This window comes from Sinohyriopsis cumingii, chromosome 16 (assembly GCF_028554795.1).
Source record: "Sinohyriopsis cumingii isolate HCF-2022 chromosome 16, ASM2855479v2, whole genome shotgun sequence".
Lineage (NCBI taxonomy): Eukaryota > Metazoa > Mollusca > Bivalvia > Unionida > Unionidae > Sinohyriopsis > Sinohyriopsis cumingii.
This window is the reverse complement of record NC_142976.1, coordinates 11,818,833-11,839,835: the sequence shown is the minus strand read 5'-3', so window position 1 is coordinate 11,839,835 and position 21,003 is coordinate 11,818,833. Positions and strand designations below refer to the sequence as shown.

Below are 21,003 nucleotides of genomic sequence, written 5' to 3'. Positions count from 1 at the left end.
CCCCAAACCCTCAGTAACATATGCATGAAGTACATGTACCAAAAATAATGGCATTTTCTGCAAATAATGAAAATATGTTCTCATAAAGAATTCACATAGGTATTCACAGTATTTTCAGTTACCATGGAATCAACTTGAGACTAAAGGAAACATAGACAGTGGAGCCTTGTTAATCCAGACTCTGTTTTTCCGGAAACCTCACTATCCAGACATAATTCAATGGGAATGGAATTCGTAAAAGTTATTTTGCTCCGTTAATCAAGAAATCCGCGTTCGGGATCCAGAAATCAAAATTGGGGACCAAAGTGTAAAATTACTTTAAAACTTTTATCGATAATCTGGAAATAATCTGTCCAAAAATAAGAAAATTCGAAAAAATCAAACATGAAAATACAGTCAGTCTGATAACACAGATTCACCTACACAAATTTTGAGGTGTGTCAATGTATTAATCTCCGATTGGTCAAATTCTAGTGGTATGTTAAAGTTATCAATTGATCACGTGATCATGTGTGTGGAAAAACTAAGTAACATGACCATATTGTAACCAGTGATTGTATAAACAATGTCTGTTTGAGCTATTCGCCGACGGGGGTGTTAATAGTTAAATAGACAACTGGGATCAAATCTTCCACGCTTTTTGACATAACATATGGTAAATAAATAAGTTTTGTCGTTAGGCCTCTTGGTTGTTTACCAATTGTATGTAACAATCACAGCTTAATGATGTCTGTACAAATACAGTTGATTGATTGAAGCTGTGGACAGTATAGGGCTTCATTTCCGAATAAAATGGGGATGTAAATATCAGCTCATTAGCAGCTATAACAGCTGTAAAATATGACATAAAAATGACTGTATTTTATTAGTTTACCGTAACGCATTTAACTGCGAGATATCGGTTTGTATTCGTTGTACTTTTTACATATATTATGGTGACACCATCAAGCAAGCGTAGACATGTAGAGATACCGGCCAGCATAAAAAAGATTACAGATTTCTTCAGGAAATTGACATAATAAATGTATGTACAGTACATACGTGTACATGTACATAGTGTGATGTGTTCGATGTTTTAATTGTCTAAACTTATTTTTACTGTACATGTATGTACAAGTGCATGTTATAATAATGTGAAAAAATCACATCAATAGATGTATTCATTAATTTATTTCAACCGTTGAATATACATTTACAGCTAGCATATACATATACATGTATATGGTGTGATGACATCATAAAATAAAAATGTGCATCATTCAATTATCCAGAAAACTCGTTAATCCAGACATATTCACTGGGAATGAATGTCTCCAGATTAACGAGGTTCTACTGTACATCCAATAAACCCTCACTATAATGAACTTCATATAAGGAGAACTCACATTGAACCCTGGAGATCACTTATATATAAAGAGAGAATATATGGAGGATATCAAGTGAACAATGGATATACAGTTTTTCTCCCACAATATGAAATATAGCCATTATTCACTTGGATCAAGCAAATCTTTTTTTAAATGCTCAATAGAATGAAGATGCAGATTTCTTATGACATCCCTAGCAATAATGTCAGTTGTTTACCATTTATGTTTGCTCTGTTTTGTGTATATTCACATGGAAAATATAAAACATAATTCTCTTTACTAATTCAAGGCAAAAAAAGCACATAAAATAATTTAGTTGAAAAAAAATATTAAAACATGTTGATAATTCATTCTAATCTTTTCTGTTGGAAAACAAATTTTTATAACATATCATTCATTATAATTTTGTTTGTTCAATCTAACTACCATATCTACTCACCTATAAGATGAACCCAACTGCAAACCCAGAGCCAGCAGATCTGGCTCTCTGTAGTTTGTTAGGATGATCAATAGAATAAACAACACAGACCCTGATCTGCGAGCACATTATGCTACAGCAGATCAAGATATTTGCTGCAGTTTTACTTGACTTATAAGCAAGTATATACAATAATACATCTAGCCATGAAAACAAGCCTAACTTGAATATTAGCCATTCAATTCCAGTATTAACAATAATAATCATAATGACTTTTTGTAAAGAGGTTGATAATTTAGCTTGATGGTAGTAATCTCTCTTCTGGCTTTATATTATATGCATATTAGTAATCTCTCTTCTGGCTATATATTATATACAAATTGGTAATCTCCCTTGTGGCTGTATATTATATGCAAATTTACATACCTACTACATTGTTGCACACACAGTCAAAAAAGGCACTTAAACTCTTGATTCTTTTTACAGAGAAAATGAACAACAAAAACAGCAATACATAACTTAAGAGGAAAAAAATATGTACATTTATATATGGACATAATAAACAGATTTTTTTTTATAACAGCATGATCCAACAAATGAGACATTAAAATGGAAGGTTTTAGAATTTATGCTTTAAGTTGTAATGTATTTGTCAAATCAAACAGGTTCAGTATCAACTGAATTAGATTATAATTAAATGCATATATATTTGAACTTTCTCAAATTTCTTTATGGATGTTTTTTTCCAATTTTATGGCCCTGAATATTGGAAACTTTCTTAAATATTTTGGGTTGTTTTATAATGGAATGATGGTTAGCTGAAATTGATCCTAACTGGCAGTGCTGCCTGTTTTCTGGCACAAAATAGTTCCTTGTTATATGAGGCTCTGTTCTTTGGAACTTTGTGTATAAGTTTAACTTTTCTCAACATTATTTGCTTGAAACCGTTAACATTTTAGTATCTATCATTGCATTTGGGGTATTTTCAGCATTATCTAAAATGAGTCAGCAATTTTAATTTTTTGCAAGTGAAAAAATTTGCAAATATTTTTCTTGGAAGTGCTTCCCCAAATAACTTAACAGAAGTCAATGGTTTTATTTAGCGTTTGTAATATATTAACCTATGTTATTTGGCCTTATCCTGCTTCATAACCATCTGGAGACAAATTTCATTGAACTTCAAGATTCAATCTGTTATTTTGTACACTTTTATTGGGTTGAAATCATGAATACTTTAGTCTTGTGTTCACCTTCATGCTATTTTCCGTACACTAGGAATCTAATCTATGTAAGGTTATCCGATGGAACCACTCTAGGTCTGACTTGACCTGTTTCAAATATGATAGCATGATGATAGCATGGTGTCATCAGCCTATAGGTCAGTAGATGACATACAATTGCCCATTTGCTAACTTGACATACAGGTGTTTGAGGTGTCCATAATTAACCCTTGCATTTGTTTGGTCATTATGTTTTCCCAGTTATTGAAACACTCTAAAGCCACAATGCACAAAATGCAAGAAGTGTGTAAGCCCATGTTCTGGACTTGTCAAACACCCTAATGATTACTCCAGAGTCTCTACTATAGACATTACATAGGTAGATTATAATGTTTTTAATAAAAGCTATATTGTGCTACTTTGTATCAGTACATTCACATTAGGACCAATTTATACAATATATACTAGCAACAACAAGCTACTTTTACCATCCTCCAAGACTTGTTTGGGACCAGATCTAATGGAATTTACCATCGGACTTATATTTACACTATTTATCCATCGATTAGGTGTTATATAATTTCAGGGTATTAAGTCTTTATTGATAATAAATCTTTAAAACAGAAAAGTCCTTGGTTGAAATTCAGTGGTATAGTTTCTTTTAAAACAAACAATGATTTTTTTTATAAATAATTATTTTAAGAGGAAAATGGTGAATAATGAAAGTGTTATACTGATACTAAACATAAAATCACAACCAGAAAATAAAAGATAGGTATGTCAATATTTTCCTTATAACACAACTTGTTATAACTCCTAGGAATGTGCTTATATTTATATGGTCATATTAAATTTTCATGAAAAAATGTCCAATTTGAGGATTTTGTGTGTGTGTGTGTGTGTGTGTGTGTGAATTCTTGTATGTTCATTTGGCTAACATATTCTAAGTAATATTTTAAAGGTAACAATAAAAAAATGCATGAATAAATGCAAAATTTCAATAATTTTCAGTTTTTAGTTCACCTAACCATAATTACAACCAAACTTGGCACAGATAATCCTGACTTAAAGACATTCTACAAAAGATGCCTAAAGCAGAACAAACAATATAAACCTTGATCTGCCAGCACATTTTGCAACAACAGATTGGAGTCTTTTATTGTTTGCAGTTGGACTTGTAATCAGTTATATATGCTAGTTTAGATACCACTGCCAACAAATTACTTGTTCATCCTCACATATTGGTTTTAAAAAATGTGGTGTTTTGGATGTTACAGGGCTATAAATAACACACATTAAATCAGTTTCCTTTGCTTTTGTAAACCAATATCAGTCTTTAACAGTTGTGGCTCACTGATAAATCAAGGTGTGCCAAATAATCCATTTTCAACCCACTACATATGCAGCCGACAGTTCACGTTAAATAAGACAAGTTTATATCAAGTAAATCTAAACAAGTCTTGAATAGAATAACTATATGCTTTCATGCATATAATCTATAATACAGTTTCTTGTTATTTTTTTGTTTTCCTTTATGAAAATATTAAAATCTTTTATTTTGAAATTTTCTGAGAGTATTGTTTTACCCACACTGAATGTTTTTGAAGCTTCATTTTTTGTTTCAAAGTTTACTGGAATATTGATCAGAATCCCCATGGTCTGTATGCAAAGTAGCATCCGTCTTTTCAAACACAATACCATTCTTCCTTCCAATGTTGTTACTTTCTTCTCCCCCAGCATCAGGCATATAAGATTTATTCTCAAAAGTAAAACTTGGCTTGGCATGTACAACATATTCTGTTTCTTTCAGAGAAGAGGTTGTTACTGATGCCACATTTGATTGTCTCCCATTACTTACGCTCTTCATTTCTGGCTCTTCAGCAATCTCAATCTTTTCTGCAGTTTTGTGACCATTTTTTTCTGCATTTGACTCTTGAAGAGGTTGATAATATGCTTTGGCCATAGCTTTTTTATCCTTGCATGCAATGTAAGCAAATATAAGTATGGCAGGGACCAGGAAAATAGCCCCAGCCAATACACCAATTATCATCTTCATGTCAAATGTACTGATGTTGTCACATTTTTCCATCAGTATCGCTGTAGAGTTGCCCATCACTTGGACACAGATGGTAGCAGAATTGTCAAAACTCTGATATATAGTATATTCTCTCACATTGCTATGAATCATAGGAGAAGTTAATGTTATGTCGTTCTTTACAACTACTATGAATCCATAAATGCCCATACTGTCATCTAGTGTCCACTTCACTACCATGTTGTCATCATATTTTTCTATATGTAAGCTGAAGTTTCTATTCTCCACTGACATAATGCTGAATGTTGTGGCACAATGTTCTGGTGTGCTGTTGTGGTCAGGGCAATCTCCAGAGTCACTAATAGATCGACTGTTTCCATCAGAATCAATGCATTTCCATGGAGACATGGGAGATAAGTTTTCAGAGGTTGGAGAATTGGACTTTCTTAAAATTTCATACTTTGAATAAAGCCATGATAGATGACAGCTACATTTCAATGCATTGTCTTCAACGTTTAAAACTTCAATATCAAGTAGTTGTATAAATTTGCACTCATCAATTTCTTGGAGAGAACTGTTTTTCAGGTCTATTTGTTTTAGATGTGTTGGGAGGTCAAAATTTACTTTCTTTAGATCCTTATTATTGGAAAGAGTGATTACTCTAAGATCTTGAAGATTCATAAAGGATTTCATTTCAATTATAGACAGATTATTATCTGACAGGTTCAAGTCTATAAGGGAATAGTCCAAGCCTCTAAATGATTCAGATTCTAAACTCTGCAATACATTGTTTGAAATGTCAAGCACTTCAAGCCTCGGAGCATTACTAAAGCTCTCTGTATGAAGGATAGCAAGCTTATTGTGAGATAACTCCAGAGATATTAGACTTGTTAGAGGTTGAAAAGTTGTCTCACTGATTTTATAAATCTGATTGTGAGACAAATTTAAATGTTTTAAATTCACAAAACTTGAAAAGCTATCTGCATATAGTTCTTTCAAAGAGTTGAACGAAAGGTCTAGGATTTGAATATGTGAAACTAATTTAGGGTGGAATTGTTCTAGTTTGTTGTATGAGATATCTAGTTTTATGCATGAGTTCCAAAGAGATGATGTATCATTTAAAACTGATATAGCATTGTGTGATATATCAATAAGATACAAATATTTTCCAGCTGTTATGCTATATATCGGTTCTAAAATTTCTTGAATATTATTCTCAGAAACAACCAGTGTACCATTCTCGGAGATATCTGATAGCACTGATAAGGTCACATGCTGAAGGTTGTTCTTGGAAATATCAAGTTTTGATATGTTGTTCAGTGTAAAAATTACACTTGGAATTTTCCTGAAATTGTTTATGCTCAGATCAATAGTTGAAATCACGCTTATTCCTAAAAAGTAATCCTGAGGGAGATTGGATAAATGATTCGAGGACAGATCAACTTTATGCAAGGTCAGAAGGCTTTGGTTGCCAGGAAGAAGTCTCTCAATAGCTGTATTGCTGGTATAGTTGCATTTCAAGCCAAGTCTTGATTGCTCCGATGTGCAGGTACATGACTTTGAAAATATGTTCCAAGTACATGATTGGCTAGATGCAGACTGAATGACCAGTAGGATGACACAAACAATTCTATTTATAACAGCAAGGTTGGAATGCATCATGATGGTATAATCTGCAATATAAATTATCAACAGTTTGATATGATACAAAATTCAAAACTTATGGCGCTGCAGAATGTATTTTCAAAATTGTAGGATATTTCTTTTTTGCAAAATTTATTTCAGTTAAATTACATTCTGTTTATTTTCTCCTTGTTTAAATCTGGAAATCTAGAACAAGGAGGAAGGGATATCTTTTTTTACCTTGTAAATTTTAATTTTCTAAACATTTGTACTCTTCCCACAATTTTGTTAAACTACTTTCACGAGTACATTTAACTCTTAAATACTTAGAGTTTATTTAAGAGAAGGTTCATTCCATCCTATTTGCTTTTTCCATGTTTTTTAGAGAAATTGCAGAGTTAAAATTTAATGCATGCTTGTAAAAATGCAAGTTAAATGTAGAAAAAGAAAATGCAAATTGAGATCTCAAGCATTTATAGTTTTCTGCAGTGCTAAATTTTCCAGTGTTATATAGGAAATCATTCATAAAATTTCTTAAGATATATAAATTCAGCAAATTACAGCAGTATAGTTACAAAACGTGAAGGAAGCTAGCACTGGCATTTATTTTTCTGTGTGCTATAGATTTCATTACCATGAGATAAACTGTTTAGCATGTAGACTTATTCTATGACTATACCTGTACCTGCTTAAAATGCATGGCAGACTAGGAAACAACCATTATATTTTCTAGTGGAAGCAGGATATCTCTTTGATGACAGACCTTTTTAGTCATAAATATGGAAATATTTTGCCATTATCATCTTCATTTAGGTAAAATGTGTTACTATGTTTCCTGTTATCACTTGCTCTCATAGTATATTTTGTAGGATGGCCATTTATAATAATAATAATAATGAGGACTTTCTATAGTGCCTAATCTTTAGAAGCTCTAAGCGCTTTACAACATTAGACAACACCTATAAGATAAAAAACATATAATGATATGATTACAAAAACAAACACCATGAAATTAGAAAACATTAAAAAATATGCTGAGAATATTTAAGGTAGGAAACATTATTAGGTCTTTAAGTTTGTTCTTTCAGTCAAAATAAGTGAGTTTTGAGAGCCCTCTAGAATGTGATCACTGTGTATTTGTGTCTAAGTTCAGTGGGCAATTCATTCCACGTTGCTGGGCCCTGGTACGCAAAAGAACACTGTCCATATGACTTTGTTTTCATACTTGGAATAATGAGTATACTATTGTCGAAAGAGGAGTGTAAGTATCTTGCTGGTGTGTACACATGGATGAGGTCGGATAGGTATGTTGAACTAGAGTCCGTCAGTGAAACAGCACAGAGAACAAATTTTCTGTTTGATTCTGGATCGAATGGATAGCCAGTGTAGGGTACAGAGCAGCGGGGAGGTGTGCTCTGATCGTGGTACTCTATGTATGATCCGAGCAGCTGTGTTTGGAACTTTTTGAATTTTCTGGAGCCGATATTGAGATTTATAGTCATTTTGTGTGACATTATCCTTACTTTCACTTAGAAATGAAATGGTTGTCCTAAATATGTTCTTGTTCAGTCTGGCTTATATGAACTGTGTTAATTTTGAAATTGCAATACCTTTGACTTGTGAAGATGGAGCAGTTATTATTAATACGTAATTGTTACAAAATTCCAATCTTTCGTGTTCAGGAAAAACTAAAATGTGGATGTATGCATTTGAGATGTGGGTATACTTATGTTTATCTTTTTGATTTGTTTAAATTGTAATTGACATTTAACATTGATTTTTAAACCTTTGTAAAAAAAAGTAATTAGTCTGTTTTTTAATCCACATTAGTGTAAGGACTTTACTTATTAAAAATTGATGCCATGCTTCATGGTGTGTAGTTGAAATTGTGTGTAATTTTTTGGGATACTTGGTTTTGGATTTTGTCAAGTTAATCTTGTAATGCTTGGAAGTGGGGATCCCAGACTGCAAGCATGTTCTAAAACATTGTCAAACTTAACCTTTAAAAAGTCATTCTTTAACATTTTGTATTCAGGATGGTAAATTAAGTCTTACAAAGCATAAACCATGACTGGTTTTGTGCATTTTTCTTGAATGTAAAGGTTGCATTGCAGATTGCTAATAATTGTTAAATCTAAATATTAATTCTCATTGAGATTTTTTCCAAAAAATTTCTTTCAGAGAATATGATGCATTAATTTATTTTTTTGTCATTTGCATTATTTTGCAGTTTTGGGGCTGGAACTGCACACCTATTTTTGTGCCTGCTAAAATTCTGGTTTGAGTTAAGAACGATAAAAAAAACAATTCTCCTGTAGTTTTTGATTACAATGAGTTGCTATTTTAAAACTGCTGGCAAAGAATCACAGCATCTTCTTTCTTCAGGCTTATGGTTTCCATTAATGAATATGATAAAAATAAGCTAGTAAAAATTAGATTGGGCAAGTTAATATTTTCTCCACTTCCAAAAAATTAAAGTGATTAAAAAGGTTAATATGAGCCTTTAAAAATGTTCATGATACCAATCTGAATGCGTGTGTGTGTGTGTGTGTGTGTGTGTGTGTGTGTGTGTACACATTCATGTACAGTGACAGGTAACTAACTCCTTGCATATAATTAAAGGTACAGACTTGAAACAATGACATTTATTTAGGTAGTCTATAGTTGTACAGTGTTTGGTGGGAGACAAATGATCCTTAGTGGGTAAGGCTATGGAAGAAGTAAAGACCTATGAAATGCATTTGATGATGTGGGTAAGGCTATGCAAGAAGTAAAGACCTATACAATGCATTTGATGATGTGGGTAAGGCTATGCAAGAAGTAAAGACCTATGAAATGCATTTGATGATGTGGGTAAGGCTATGCAAGAAGTAAAGACCTATACAATGCATTTGATGATGTGGGTATGGCTATGCAAGAAGTAAAGACCTATAAAATGCATTTGATGATGTGGGTAAGGCTATGGAAGAAGTAAAGACCTATACAATGCATTTGATGATGTGGGTATGGCTGTGCAAGAAGTAAAGACCTATTAAATGCATTTGATGATGTGGGTAAGGCTATGCAAGAAGTAAAGACCTATACAATGCATTTGATGATGTGGGTAAGGCTATGCAAGAAGTAAAGACTATACAATGCATTTGATGATGTGGGTAAGGCTATGCAAGAAGTAAAGACCTATACAATGCATTTGATGATGTGGGTATGGCTATGGAAGAAGTAAAGACCTATACAATGCATTTGATGATGTGGGTAAGGCTATGCAAGAAGTAAAGACCTATTAAATGCATTTGATGATGTGGGTAAGGCTATGCAAGAAGTAAAGACCTATACAATGCATTTGATGATGTGGGTATGGCTATGCAAGAAGTAAAGACCTATACAATACATTTGATGATGTGGGTAAGGCTATGCAAGAAGTAAAGACCTATACAATGCATTTGATGATGTGGGTATGGCTATGAAAGAAGTAAAGACCTATACAATGCATTTGATGATGTGGGTAAGGCTATGCAAGAAGTAAAGACCTATGAAATGCATTTGATGATGTGGGTAAGGCTATGCAAGAAGTAAAGACCTATGAAATGCATTTGATGATGTGGGTAAGGCTATGCAAGAAGTAAAGACCTATGAAATGCATTTGATGATGTGGGTATGGCTATGCAAGAAGTAAAGACCTATACAATGCATTTGATGATGTGGGTAAGGCTATGGAAGAAGTAAAGACCTATACAATGCATTTGATGATGTGGGTATGGCTATGCAAGAAGTAAAGACCTATACAATGCATTTGATGATGTGGGTAAGGCTATGCAAGAAGTAAAGACCTATACAATGCATTTGATGATGTGGGTAAGGCTATGCAAGAAGTAAAGACTATACAATGCATTTGATGATGTGGGTAAGGCTATGCAAGAAGTAAAGACCTATACAATGCATTTGATGATGTGGGTATGGCTATGCAAGAAGTAAAGACCTATTAAATGCATTTGAAGATGTGGGTATGGCTATGCAAGAAGTAAAGACCTATACAATGCATTTGATGATGTGGGTAAGGCTATGCAAGAAGTAAAGACCTATACAATGCATTTGATGATGTGGGTATGGCTATGCAAGAAGTAAAGACCTATACAATGCATTTCATGATGTGGGTATGGCTATGCAAGAAGTAAAGACCTATACAATGCATTTGATGATGTGGGTAAGGCTATGCAAGAAGTAAAGACCTATGAAATGCATTTGATGATGTGGGTAAGGCTATGCAAGAAGTAAAGACCTATACAATGCATTTGATGATGTGGGTATGGCTATGCAAGAAGTAAAGACCTATACAATGCATTTGATGATGTGGGTAAGGCTATGCAAGAAGTAAAGACCTATTAAATGCATTTGATGATGTCGGTAAGGCTATACAAGAAGTAAAGACCTATACAATGCATTTGATGATGTGGGTATGGCTATGCAAGAAGTAAAGACCTATACAATGCATTTGATGATGTGGGTAAGGCTATGGAAGAAGTAAAGACCTATACAATGCATGTGATGATGTGGGTATGGCTATGAAAGAAGTAAAGACCTATACAATGCATTTGATGATGTTGGTAAGGCTATGAAAGAAGTAAAGACTTATGAAATGCATTTGATGATGTGGGTAAGGCTATGGAAGAAGTAAAGACCTATACAATGCATTTGATGATGTGGGTAAGGCTATGCAAGAAGTAAAGACCTATACAATGCATTTGATGATGTGGGTAAGGCTATGCAAGAAGTAAACACCTATACAATGCATTTGATGATGTGGGTAAGGCTATGCAAGAAGTAAAGACTTATGAAATGCATTTGATGATGTGGGTAAGGCTATGCAAGAAGTAAAGACCAATACAATGCATTTGATGATGTGGGTATGGCTATGCAAGAAGTAAAGACCTATACAATGCATTTGATGATGTGGGTAAGGCTTTGGAAGAAGTAAAGACCTATACAATGCATTTGATGATGTGGGTATGGCTATGCAAGAAGTAAAGACCTATTAAATGCATTTGATGATGTGGGTAAGGCTATGCAAGAAGTAAAGACCTATACAATGCATTTGATGATGTGGGTAAGGCTATGCAAGAAGTAAAGACTATACAATGCATTTGATGATGTGGGTAAGGCTATGCAAGAAGTAAAGACCTATACAATGCATTTGATGATGTGGGTATGGCTATGCAAGAAGTAAAGACCTATACAATGCATTTGATGATGTGGGTAAGGCTATGCAAGAAGTAAAGACCTATACAATGCATTTGATGATGTGGGTAAGGCTATGCAAGAAGTAAAGACCTATACAATGCATTTGATGATGTGGGTATGGCTATGCAAGAAGTAAAGACCTATACAATGCATTTGATGATGTGGGTAAGGCTATGCAAGAAGTAAAGACCTATACAATGCATGTGATGATGTGTGTATGGCTATGAAAGAAGTAAAGACCTATACAATGCATTTGATGATGTGGGTAAGGCTATGAAAGAAGTAAAGACTTATGAAATGCATTTGATGATGTGGGTAAGGCTATGCAAGAAGTAAAGACCTATACAATGCATTTGATGATGTGGGTAAGGCTATGCAAGAAGTAAAGACTTATGAAATGCATTTGATGATGTGGGTAAGGCTATGCAAGAAGTAAAGACCTATACAATGCATTTGATGATGTGGGTATGGCTATGCAAGAAGTAAAGACTTATGAAATGCATTTGATGATGTGGGTAAGGCTATGCAAGAAGTAAAGACCTCTACAATGCATTTGATGATGTGGGTAAGGCTATGCAAGAAGTAAAGACTTATGAAATGCATTTGATGATGTGGGTAAGGCTATGCAAGAAGTGAAGACCTATACGATGCATTTGATGATGTGGGTAAGGCTGTGCAAGAAGTAAAGATCTATACAATGCATTTGATGATGTGGGTATGGCTATGCAAGAAGTAAAGACCTATTAAATGCATTTGATGATGTGGGTAAGGCTATGGAAGAAGTAAAGACCTATTAAATGCATTTGATGATGTGGGTAAGGCTATGCAAGAAGTAAAGACCTATACAATGCATTTGATGATGTGGGTAAGGCTATGCAAGAAGTAAAGACCTATACAATGCATTTGATGATGTGGGTAAGGCTATGCAAGAAGTAAAGACTTATGAAATGCATTTGATGATGTGGGTAAGGCTATGCAAGAAGTAAAGACCAATACAATGCATTTGATGATGTGGGTATGGCTATGCAAGAAGTAAAGACCTATACAATGCATTTGATGATGTGGGTAAGGCTTTGGAAGAAGTAAAGACCTATACAATGCATTTGATGATGTGGGTATGGCTATGCAAGAAGTAAAGACCTATACAATGCATTTGATGATGTGGGTAAGGCTATGGAAGAAGTAAAGACCTATACAATGCATTTTATGATGTGGGTAAGGCTATGCAAGAAGTAAAGACGTATACAATGCATTTGATGATGTGGGTAAGGCTATGAAAGAAGTAAAGACCTATACAATACATTTGATGATGTGGGTATGGCTATGCAAGAAGTAAACACCTATACAATGCATTTGATGATGTGGGTAAGGCTGTGGAAGAAGTAAAGACCTATACAATGCATTTGATGATGTGGGTAAGGCTATGCAAGAAGTAAAGACCTATACAATGCATTTGATGATGTGGGTAAGGCTATGCAAGAAGTAAAGACCTATACAATGCATTTGATGATGTGGGTATGGCTATGCAAGAAGTAAAGACCTATACAATGCATTTGATGATGTGGGTAAGGCTATGCAAGAAGTAAAGACCTATACAATGCATTTGATGATGTGGGTAAGGCTATGCAAGAAGTAAAGACCTATACAATGCATTTGATGATGTGGGTAAGGCTGTGCAAGAAGTAAAGACCTATACAATGCATTTGATGATGTGGGTATGGCTATGCAAGAAGTAAAGACCTATTAAATGCATTTGATGATGTGGGTAAGGCTATGGAGGAAGTAAAGACCTATTAAATGCATTTGATGATGTGGGTAAGGCTATGCAAGAAGTAAAGACCTATACAATGCATTTGATGATGTGGATAAGGCTATGCAAGAAGTAAAGACCTATACAATGCATTTGATGATGTGGGTAAGGCTATGCAAGAAGTAAAGACCTATGAAATGCATTTGATGATGTGGATAAGGCTATGCAAGAAGTAAAGACCTATACAATGCATTTGATGATGTGGGTATGGCTATGCAAGAAGTAAAGACCTATACAATGCATTTGATGATGTGGGTAAGGCTATGGAAGAAGTAAAGACCTATACAATGCATTTGATGATGTGGGTATGGCTATGCAAGAAGTAAAGACCTATTAAATGCATTTGATGATGTGGGTAAGGCTATGCAAGAAGTAAAGACCTATACAATGCATTTGATGATGTGGGTAAGGCTATGCAAGAAGTAAAGACTATACAATGCATTTGATGATGTGTGTAAGGCTATGCAAGAAGTAAAGACCTATACAATGCATTTGATGATGTGGGTATGGCTATGCAAGAAGTAAAATCCTATTAGATGCATTTGATGATGTGGGTAAGGCTATGCAAGAAGTAAAGACCTATTAAATGCATTTGATGATGTGGGTAAGGCTATGCAAGAAGTAAAGACCTATACAATGCATTTGATGATGTGGGTATGGCTATGCAAGAAGTAAAGACCTATACAATGCATTTGATGATGTGGGTATGGCTATGAAAGAAGTAAAGACCTATACAATGCATTTGATGATGTGGGTAAGGCTATGGAAGAAGTAAAGACCTATTAAATGCATTTGATGATGTGAGTATGGCTATGCAAGAAGTAAAGACCTATTAAATGCATTTGATGATGTGGGTAAGGCTATGGAAGAAGTAAAGACCTATACAATGCATTTGATGATGTGGGTAAGGCTATGGAGGAAGTAAAGACCTATTAAATGCATTTGATGATGTGGGTATGGCTATGGAAGAAGTAAAGACCTATACAATGCATTTGATGATGTGGGTATGGCTATGAAAGAAGTAAAGACCTATACAATGCATTTGATGATGTGGGTAAGGCTATGCAAGAAGTAAAGACCTATACAATGCATTTGATGATGTGGGTATGGCTATGCAAGAAGTAAAGACCTATACAATGCATTTGATGATGTGGGTAAGGCTATGGAAGAAGTAAAGACCTATTAAATGCATTTGATGATGTGGGTATGGCTATGCAAGAAGTAAAGACCTATACAATGCATTTGATGATGTGGGTATGGCTATGCAAGAAGTAAAGACCTATTAAATGCATTTGATGATGTGGGTAAGGCTATGGAAGAAGTAAAGACCTATTAAATGCATTTGATGATGTGGGTATGGCTATGCAAGAAGTAAAGACCTATACAATGCATTTGATGATGTGGGTAAGGCTATGGAAGAAGTAAAGACCTATACAATGCATTTGATGATGTGGGTAAGGCTATGGAAGAAGTAAAGACCTATACAATGCATTTGGTGATGTGGGTATGGCTATGCAAGAAGTAAAGACCTATACAGTGCATTTGATGATGTGGGTAAGGCTATGCAAGAAGTAAAGACCTATACAATGCATTTGATGATGTGGGTAAGGCTATGCAAGAAGTAAAGACCTATACAATGCATTTGATGATGTGGGTATGGCTATGGAAGAAGTAAAGACCTATTAAATGCATTTGATGATGTGGGTATGGCTATGCAAGAAGTAAAGACCTATACAATGCATTTGATGATGTGGGTAAGGCTATGCAAGAAGTAAAGACCTATACAATGCATTTGATGATGTGGGTAAGGCTATGCAAGAATTAAAGACCTATACAATGCATTTGATGATGTGGGTAAGGCTATGCAAGAAGTAAAGACCTATTAAATGCATTTGATGATGTGGGTAAGGCTATGGAAGAAGTAAAGACCTATTAAATGCATTTGATGATGTGGGTAAGGCTATGCAAGAAGTAAAGACCTATACAATGCATTTGATGATGTGGGTAAGGCTATGCAAGAAGTAAAGACCTATGAAATGCATTTGATGATGTGGGTATGGCTATGCAAGAAGTAAAGACCTATACAATGCATTTGATGATGTGGGTAAGGCTATGCAAGAAGTAAAGACCTATACAATGCATTTGATGATGTGGGTAAGGCTATGCAAGAAGTAAAGACCTATACAATGCATTTGATGATGTGGGTAAGGCTATGGAAGAAGTAAAGACCTATACAATGCATTTGATGATGTGGGTATGGCTATGAAAGAAGTAAAGACCTATTAAATGCATTTGATGATGTGGGTAAGGCTATGCAAGAAGTAAAGACCTATTAAATGCATTTGATGATGTGGGTAAGGCTATGGAAGAAGTAAAGACCTATGAAATGCATTTGATGATGTGGGTATGGCTATGAAAGAAGTAAAGACCTATACAATGCATTTGATGATGTGGGTAAGGCTATAGAAGAAGTAAAGACCTATACAATGCATTTGATGATGTGTTTAAGGCTATAGAAGAAGTAGAGACCTATACAATGCATTTGATGATGTGGGTAAGGCTATGGAAGAAGTAAAGACCTATACAATGCATTTGATGATGTGGGTAAGGCTATGGAAGAAGTGAAGACCTATACAATGCATTTGATGATGTGGGTAAGGCTATGGAAGAAGTAAAGACCTATACAATGCATTTGATGATGTGGGTAAGGCTATGAAAGAAGTAAAGACCTATACAATGCATTTGATGATGTGGGTAAGGCTATGGAAGAAGTAAAGACCTATACAATGCATTTGATGATGTGGGTAAGGCTATGGAAGAAGTAAAGACCTATACAATGCATTTGATGATGTGGGTAAGGCTATGGAAGAAGTAAAGACCTATTAAATGCATTTGATGATGTGGGTATGGCTATGCAAGAAGTAAAGACCTATACAATGCATTTGATGATGTGGGTAAGGCTATGCAAGAAGTAAAGACCTATACAATGCATTTGATGATGTGGGTATGGCTATGGAAGAAGTAAAGACCTATACAATGCATTTGATGATGTGGGTAAGGCTGTGCAAGAAGTAAAGACCTATACAATGCATTTGATGATGTGGGTAAGGCTATGCAAGAAGTAAAGACCTATACAATGCATTTGATGATGTGGGTATGGCTATGGAAGAAGTAAAGACCTATACAATGCATTTGATGATGTGGGTAAGGCTCTGTAAGAAGTAAAGACCTATACAATGCATTTGATGATGTGGGTAAGGCTATGCAAGAAGGAAATACCTATACAATGCATTTGATGATGTGGGTAAGGCTATGCAAGAAGTAAAGACCTATACAATGCATTTGATGATGTAGTTAAGTCTGTGGACCTATTAAAGACCTATTAAAGACCTATTAAATGCATCTGATGATGAAGATTGAAAGTTACTTTTTGTCACACCTGCATAAACATTGTGAAATGTAGCTTTTTGGCTTATGAGCATAAACTTGGTGAGACTTAGCTATAGCCTTTTTCTCACCTGCATAAACTTGGTGAGACATAGCTATAGCCTTTTTCTCACCTGCATAAACTTGATGAGACATAGCTATAGCCTTTTTCTCACTTGCATAAACTTGTTGAAAATGTAGCTGTCACCTTTTGTCTCAACTGCATAAACATGGTAAGACATAGCTATCACTTTTTTGTCTCACCTGCTTAAACATGGTGTGACACATCTTAAACCATTTTGACAGTGATGGCATTTGTGTTAGCATCCTTGTTAAGATTTTCTGTTCAAGTTTTATGCTAAAGTGTTGGCAATTGCGATAAAGGTATGGGTGCATCAGGGCACAGACACAGGTGAGATACCAAATTTTGTTCAAGCTTTGCAGTAAATTTGACTTGATTTGCTTCATTTTGTCACTGTGATGTACATTTAACACTTTACAAGCTTTGGTTAAATTTTTGCACTTAGATCATGACAATATGGTCATTTGCCATCAAGTATACATAATATTGTACAGGTATTTATAATTATTTTAAATAATGAAACTTTCATCACATTTGTTCCATAACGTATCTTGATTTTTAAATGAAAATATTAAATATTTTAAAATAAGTTAAGCCTTCAGTACTTTATATGTATATATTTATGTATATATTACTTACACACGTGTAATCCTTCTCTATAAAGACCACCCCCCTTATAAGACCAGTTTCGTACTGCAGATGGATGGTCTTATAAGGGGGTGATCCCAGTGTTATATTGATAACAAGTTTTAAGGTTGGATTTTCATTTTAAGATAACATTATCCTTATATTTATTAAGTTCTGTAGAATTTATTTGGGGTAGTTATACTAGAATGAGAACCATTAAAAAAACAACAAGAATAAAATTGGACTTAAGAATTTGGAAACTACAAACAATACAGACCCTGACATACCAGCATATAATGCATCAGCAGATCAAGGTCTATGTTGTTTGTTCTACTAATTACTCATAACTTCATAGACATAGCTCTGCCAGCACACCATGCAATTATTGGAATGTGCTGTTTGCATTTGAACTTGACTTTCATATGAATATATATGATATTCATTTTAAATTGTTCCTTCATTTGAATTTGTAAAGTTATTTAAATCATTAAAAAAATATGCACATTTTGCTAAGGCCAGTACCACAGATGTGAAAATACAGAAATGGAGGTATAGCCTCCATGTATGGCATCTAAGCTTATTTACAGCTATTCATGGAAGAAAGGTACACAAACCTTTTGACTTGTAATTGGATTGAGGTGTCAGATATTAAATGACCTGTTTTTACTTACCTTGGATATCGTCACACAATCAGTATTATGGAATGTCGTCTACCATGAAGAATAGCTTTGACTGAGTGAATATCCTTAATGTTCCCAAATATATGAAAGTAACTATCATATATAAATACAAAATGACACTGAAAAGTTCTTGAAGAATGAAGGTTAAGTAGGGTGTGGAATGATTGGGGTGGTGTGTAATGACTAGGGATGTGTGCAGGATCTTTATGTTTTTAAAGAGGGAAGTGTGCAATTGTTGGTTTGTTTCAGAAGACATGTGTGCAGAAAGTTTAAATGTCTGTAGCTTCATACACATACACACTACTTCTTGAGACCACTTTTTTGCTGAAAGCAACCAGGTTGATTCTGTATTTGATGCTACTTTGCTAAAAAAAAAAGACCTTGAACTGCATTAAAGTGCAATTTCCCTAACTTATAGCAATGTTTTGGGGGATTTTTCTTTTTTTAAAATCCTCCAAAATTTGATGAGTCTTTCAATTTCCACAGAGTAAAATCACAATATATGAGTGGATTTAGGGAATTCACCTCTAAGCATAATTGTATAGTGTATGATTTGAATAACAAAACAAGTATGTAAAAATAAGCTTTTGCAGAAAATAAATGGAAATGTATAAAAATAAACTTATACAGAAAATATACCTATGTATCATAAAATAAACTTGTACAGAAAATGTACCTATGTATCATAAAATAAACACGTACAGAAAATGTACCTATGTATCATAAAATAAACTTGTACAGAAAATGTACCTATGTATCATAAAATAAACTCGTACAGAAAATGTACCTATGTATCATAAAATAAACTCGTACAGAAAATGTACCTATGTATCATAAAATAAACTCGTACAGAAAATGTACCTATGTATCATAAAATAAACTTGTACAGAAAATATACCTATGTATCATAAAATAAACTTGTACAGAAAATGTACCTATGTATCATAAAATAAACTTGTACAGAAAATATACCTATGTATCATAAAATAAACTTGTACAGAAAATATACCTATGTATCATAAAATAAACTTGTACAGAAAATATACCTATGTATCATAAAATAAACTTGTACAGAAAATATACCTATGTATCATAAAATAAACTTGTACAGAAAATATACCTATGTATCATAAAATAAACTTGTACAGAAAATGTACCTATGTATCATAAAATAAACTTGTACAGAAAATGTACCTATGTATCATAAAATAAACTTGTACAGAAAATGTACCTGTGTATCATAAAATAAACTTGTACAGAAAGTGTATAGAAGTAGGTGAGTATAATCTTTTACAGTAAATCTACAGAAGTATGTAAACTTGTATAGAAACTATAAGTATGTGAAAATAAACCTGTACAAAAGTAGGCACATACAAAAATTAGTGCATATAGAAAATAAGCACACTGGACCTCCAACATTTTTGTGGCAAAAATAAACATGTGCCTGCAAGAAACTCAATGTCTAAGACAGAAATTGACTTTTCAGACAATTATTGAGCCATAATTATGTTGGTAGAGAGACCGAGTAGTTATTTACAGAACTTAGTAATATTTCTTACATATCACTTATAGATGCTACTATATATTTATTTACAGTACTTAGTGATGTTACTATGGTTTTTATATAAAGTACTTAGTGATGTTACTGTGTATTTATTTGTATTACTTAGTGATGTTACTGTGTATTTATTTGTTGTACTTAGTGATTTTACTGTGTTTTTTATTAGAGTACTAGTGATGTTACTGTGTATTTATTTACAGGACTTAGTGATGTTACTGTGTATTTATTTGTTGTACTTAGAGATGTTAATGTGTATTTTATTACAGTGCGTAGTGATGTTACTGTGTATTTATTTACAGTATCTAGTGGTTGCTATCTATTTTATTTACAGAACTTAGTGATGTTACTATGTATTTATCTATAATACCTATGATGATGCAATGTATTTATTTACAGTACCTAGTAATGTTACTGTTTATTTATTTACAGTATCTAGTGCTTGCTATCTATTTTATTTACAGAACTTAGTGATGTTACTATGTATTTATCTATAATACCTATGATGATGCAATGTATTTATTTACAGTACTTAGTGATGTTACTGTGTATTTATTTGTTGTACTTAGAGATATTAATGTGTATTTTATTACAGTGCCTAGTGATGTTACTGTGTATTTATTTACTATTTATTTACAGTATCTAGTGGTTGCTATCTATTTTATTTACAGAACTTAGTGATGTTACTATGTATTTATCTATAATACCTATGATGATGCAATGTATTTATTTACAGCACCTAGTAATGTTACTGTGTGTTTATTTGTTGTACTTAGAGATATTAATGTGTATTTTATTACAGTGCCTAGTGATGTTACTGTGTATTTATTTACTATTTATTTACAGTATCTAGTGGTTGCTATCTATTTTATTTGCAGAACTTAGTGATGTTACTATGTATTTATCTATAATACCTATGATG

At 33.6% G+C, this 21,003-nt stretch overlaps 2 protein-coding genes across 4 annotated transcripts in view; one reads left to right on the top strand and one right to left on the bottom strand.

The window, feature by feature from the left end:
• Positions 1–21,003, top strand: part of LOC149779947 (pre-mRNA-splicing factor ATP-dependent RNA helicase PRP16-like) — a 180,314-nt gene that overhangs the window by 95,488 nt on the left and 63,823 nt on the right. The gene's annotated exons all lie outside the window — the stretch shown is intronic.
• LOC149779948 (uncharacterized) overlaps positions 1,152–21,003 on the bottom strand; it is a 50,968-nt gene continuing 31,116 nt past the window's right edge. For 2 of the 3 annotated variants that reach the window (XM_089936646.1, XM_089936645.1), the window contains exon 2: positions 1,152–6,713. In XM_089936646.1, the coding sequence (XP_089792772.1) occupies positions 4,627–6,702 (2,076 nt within the window). In that variant the 5' untranslated portion in view covers positions 6,703–6,713 and the 3' untranslated portion in view covers positions 1,152–4,626. Of the gene's footprint in view, positions 6,714–18,514; positions 18,677–21,003 lie in introns of those variants that run through there. The other variant, XM_089936644.1, reaches the window with a different exon arrangement.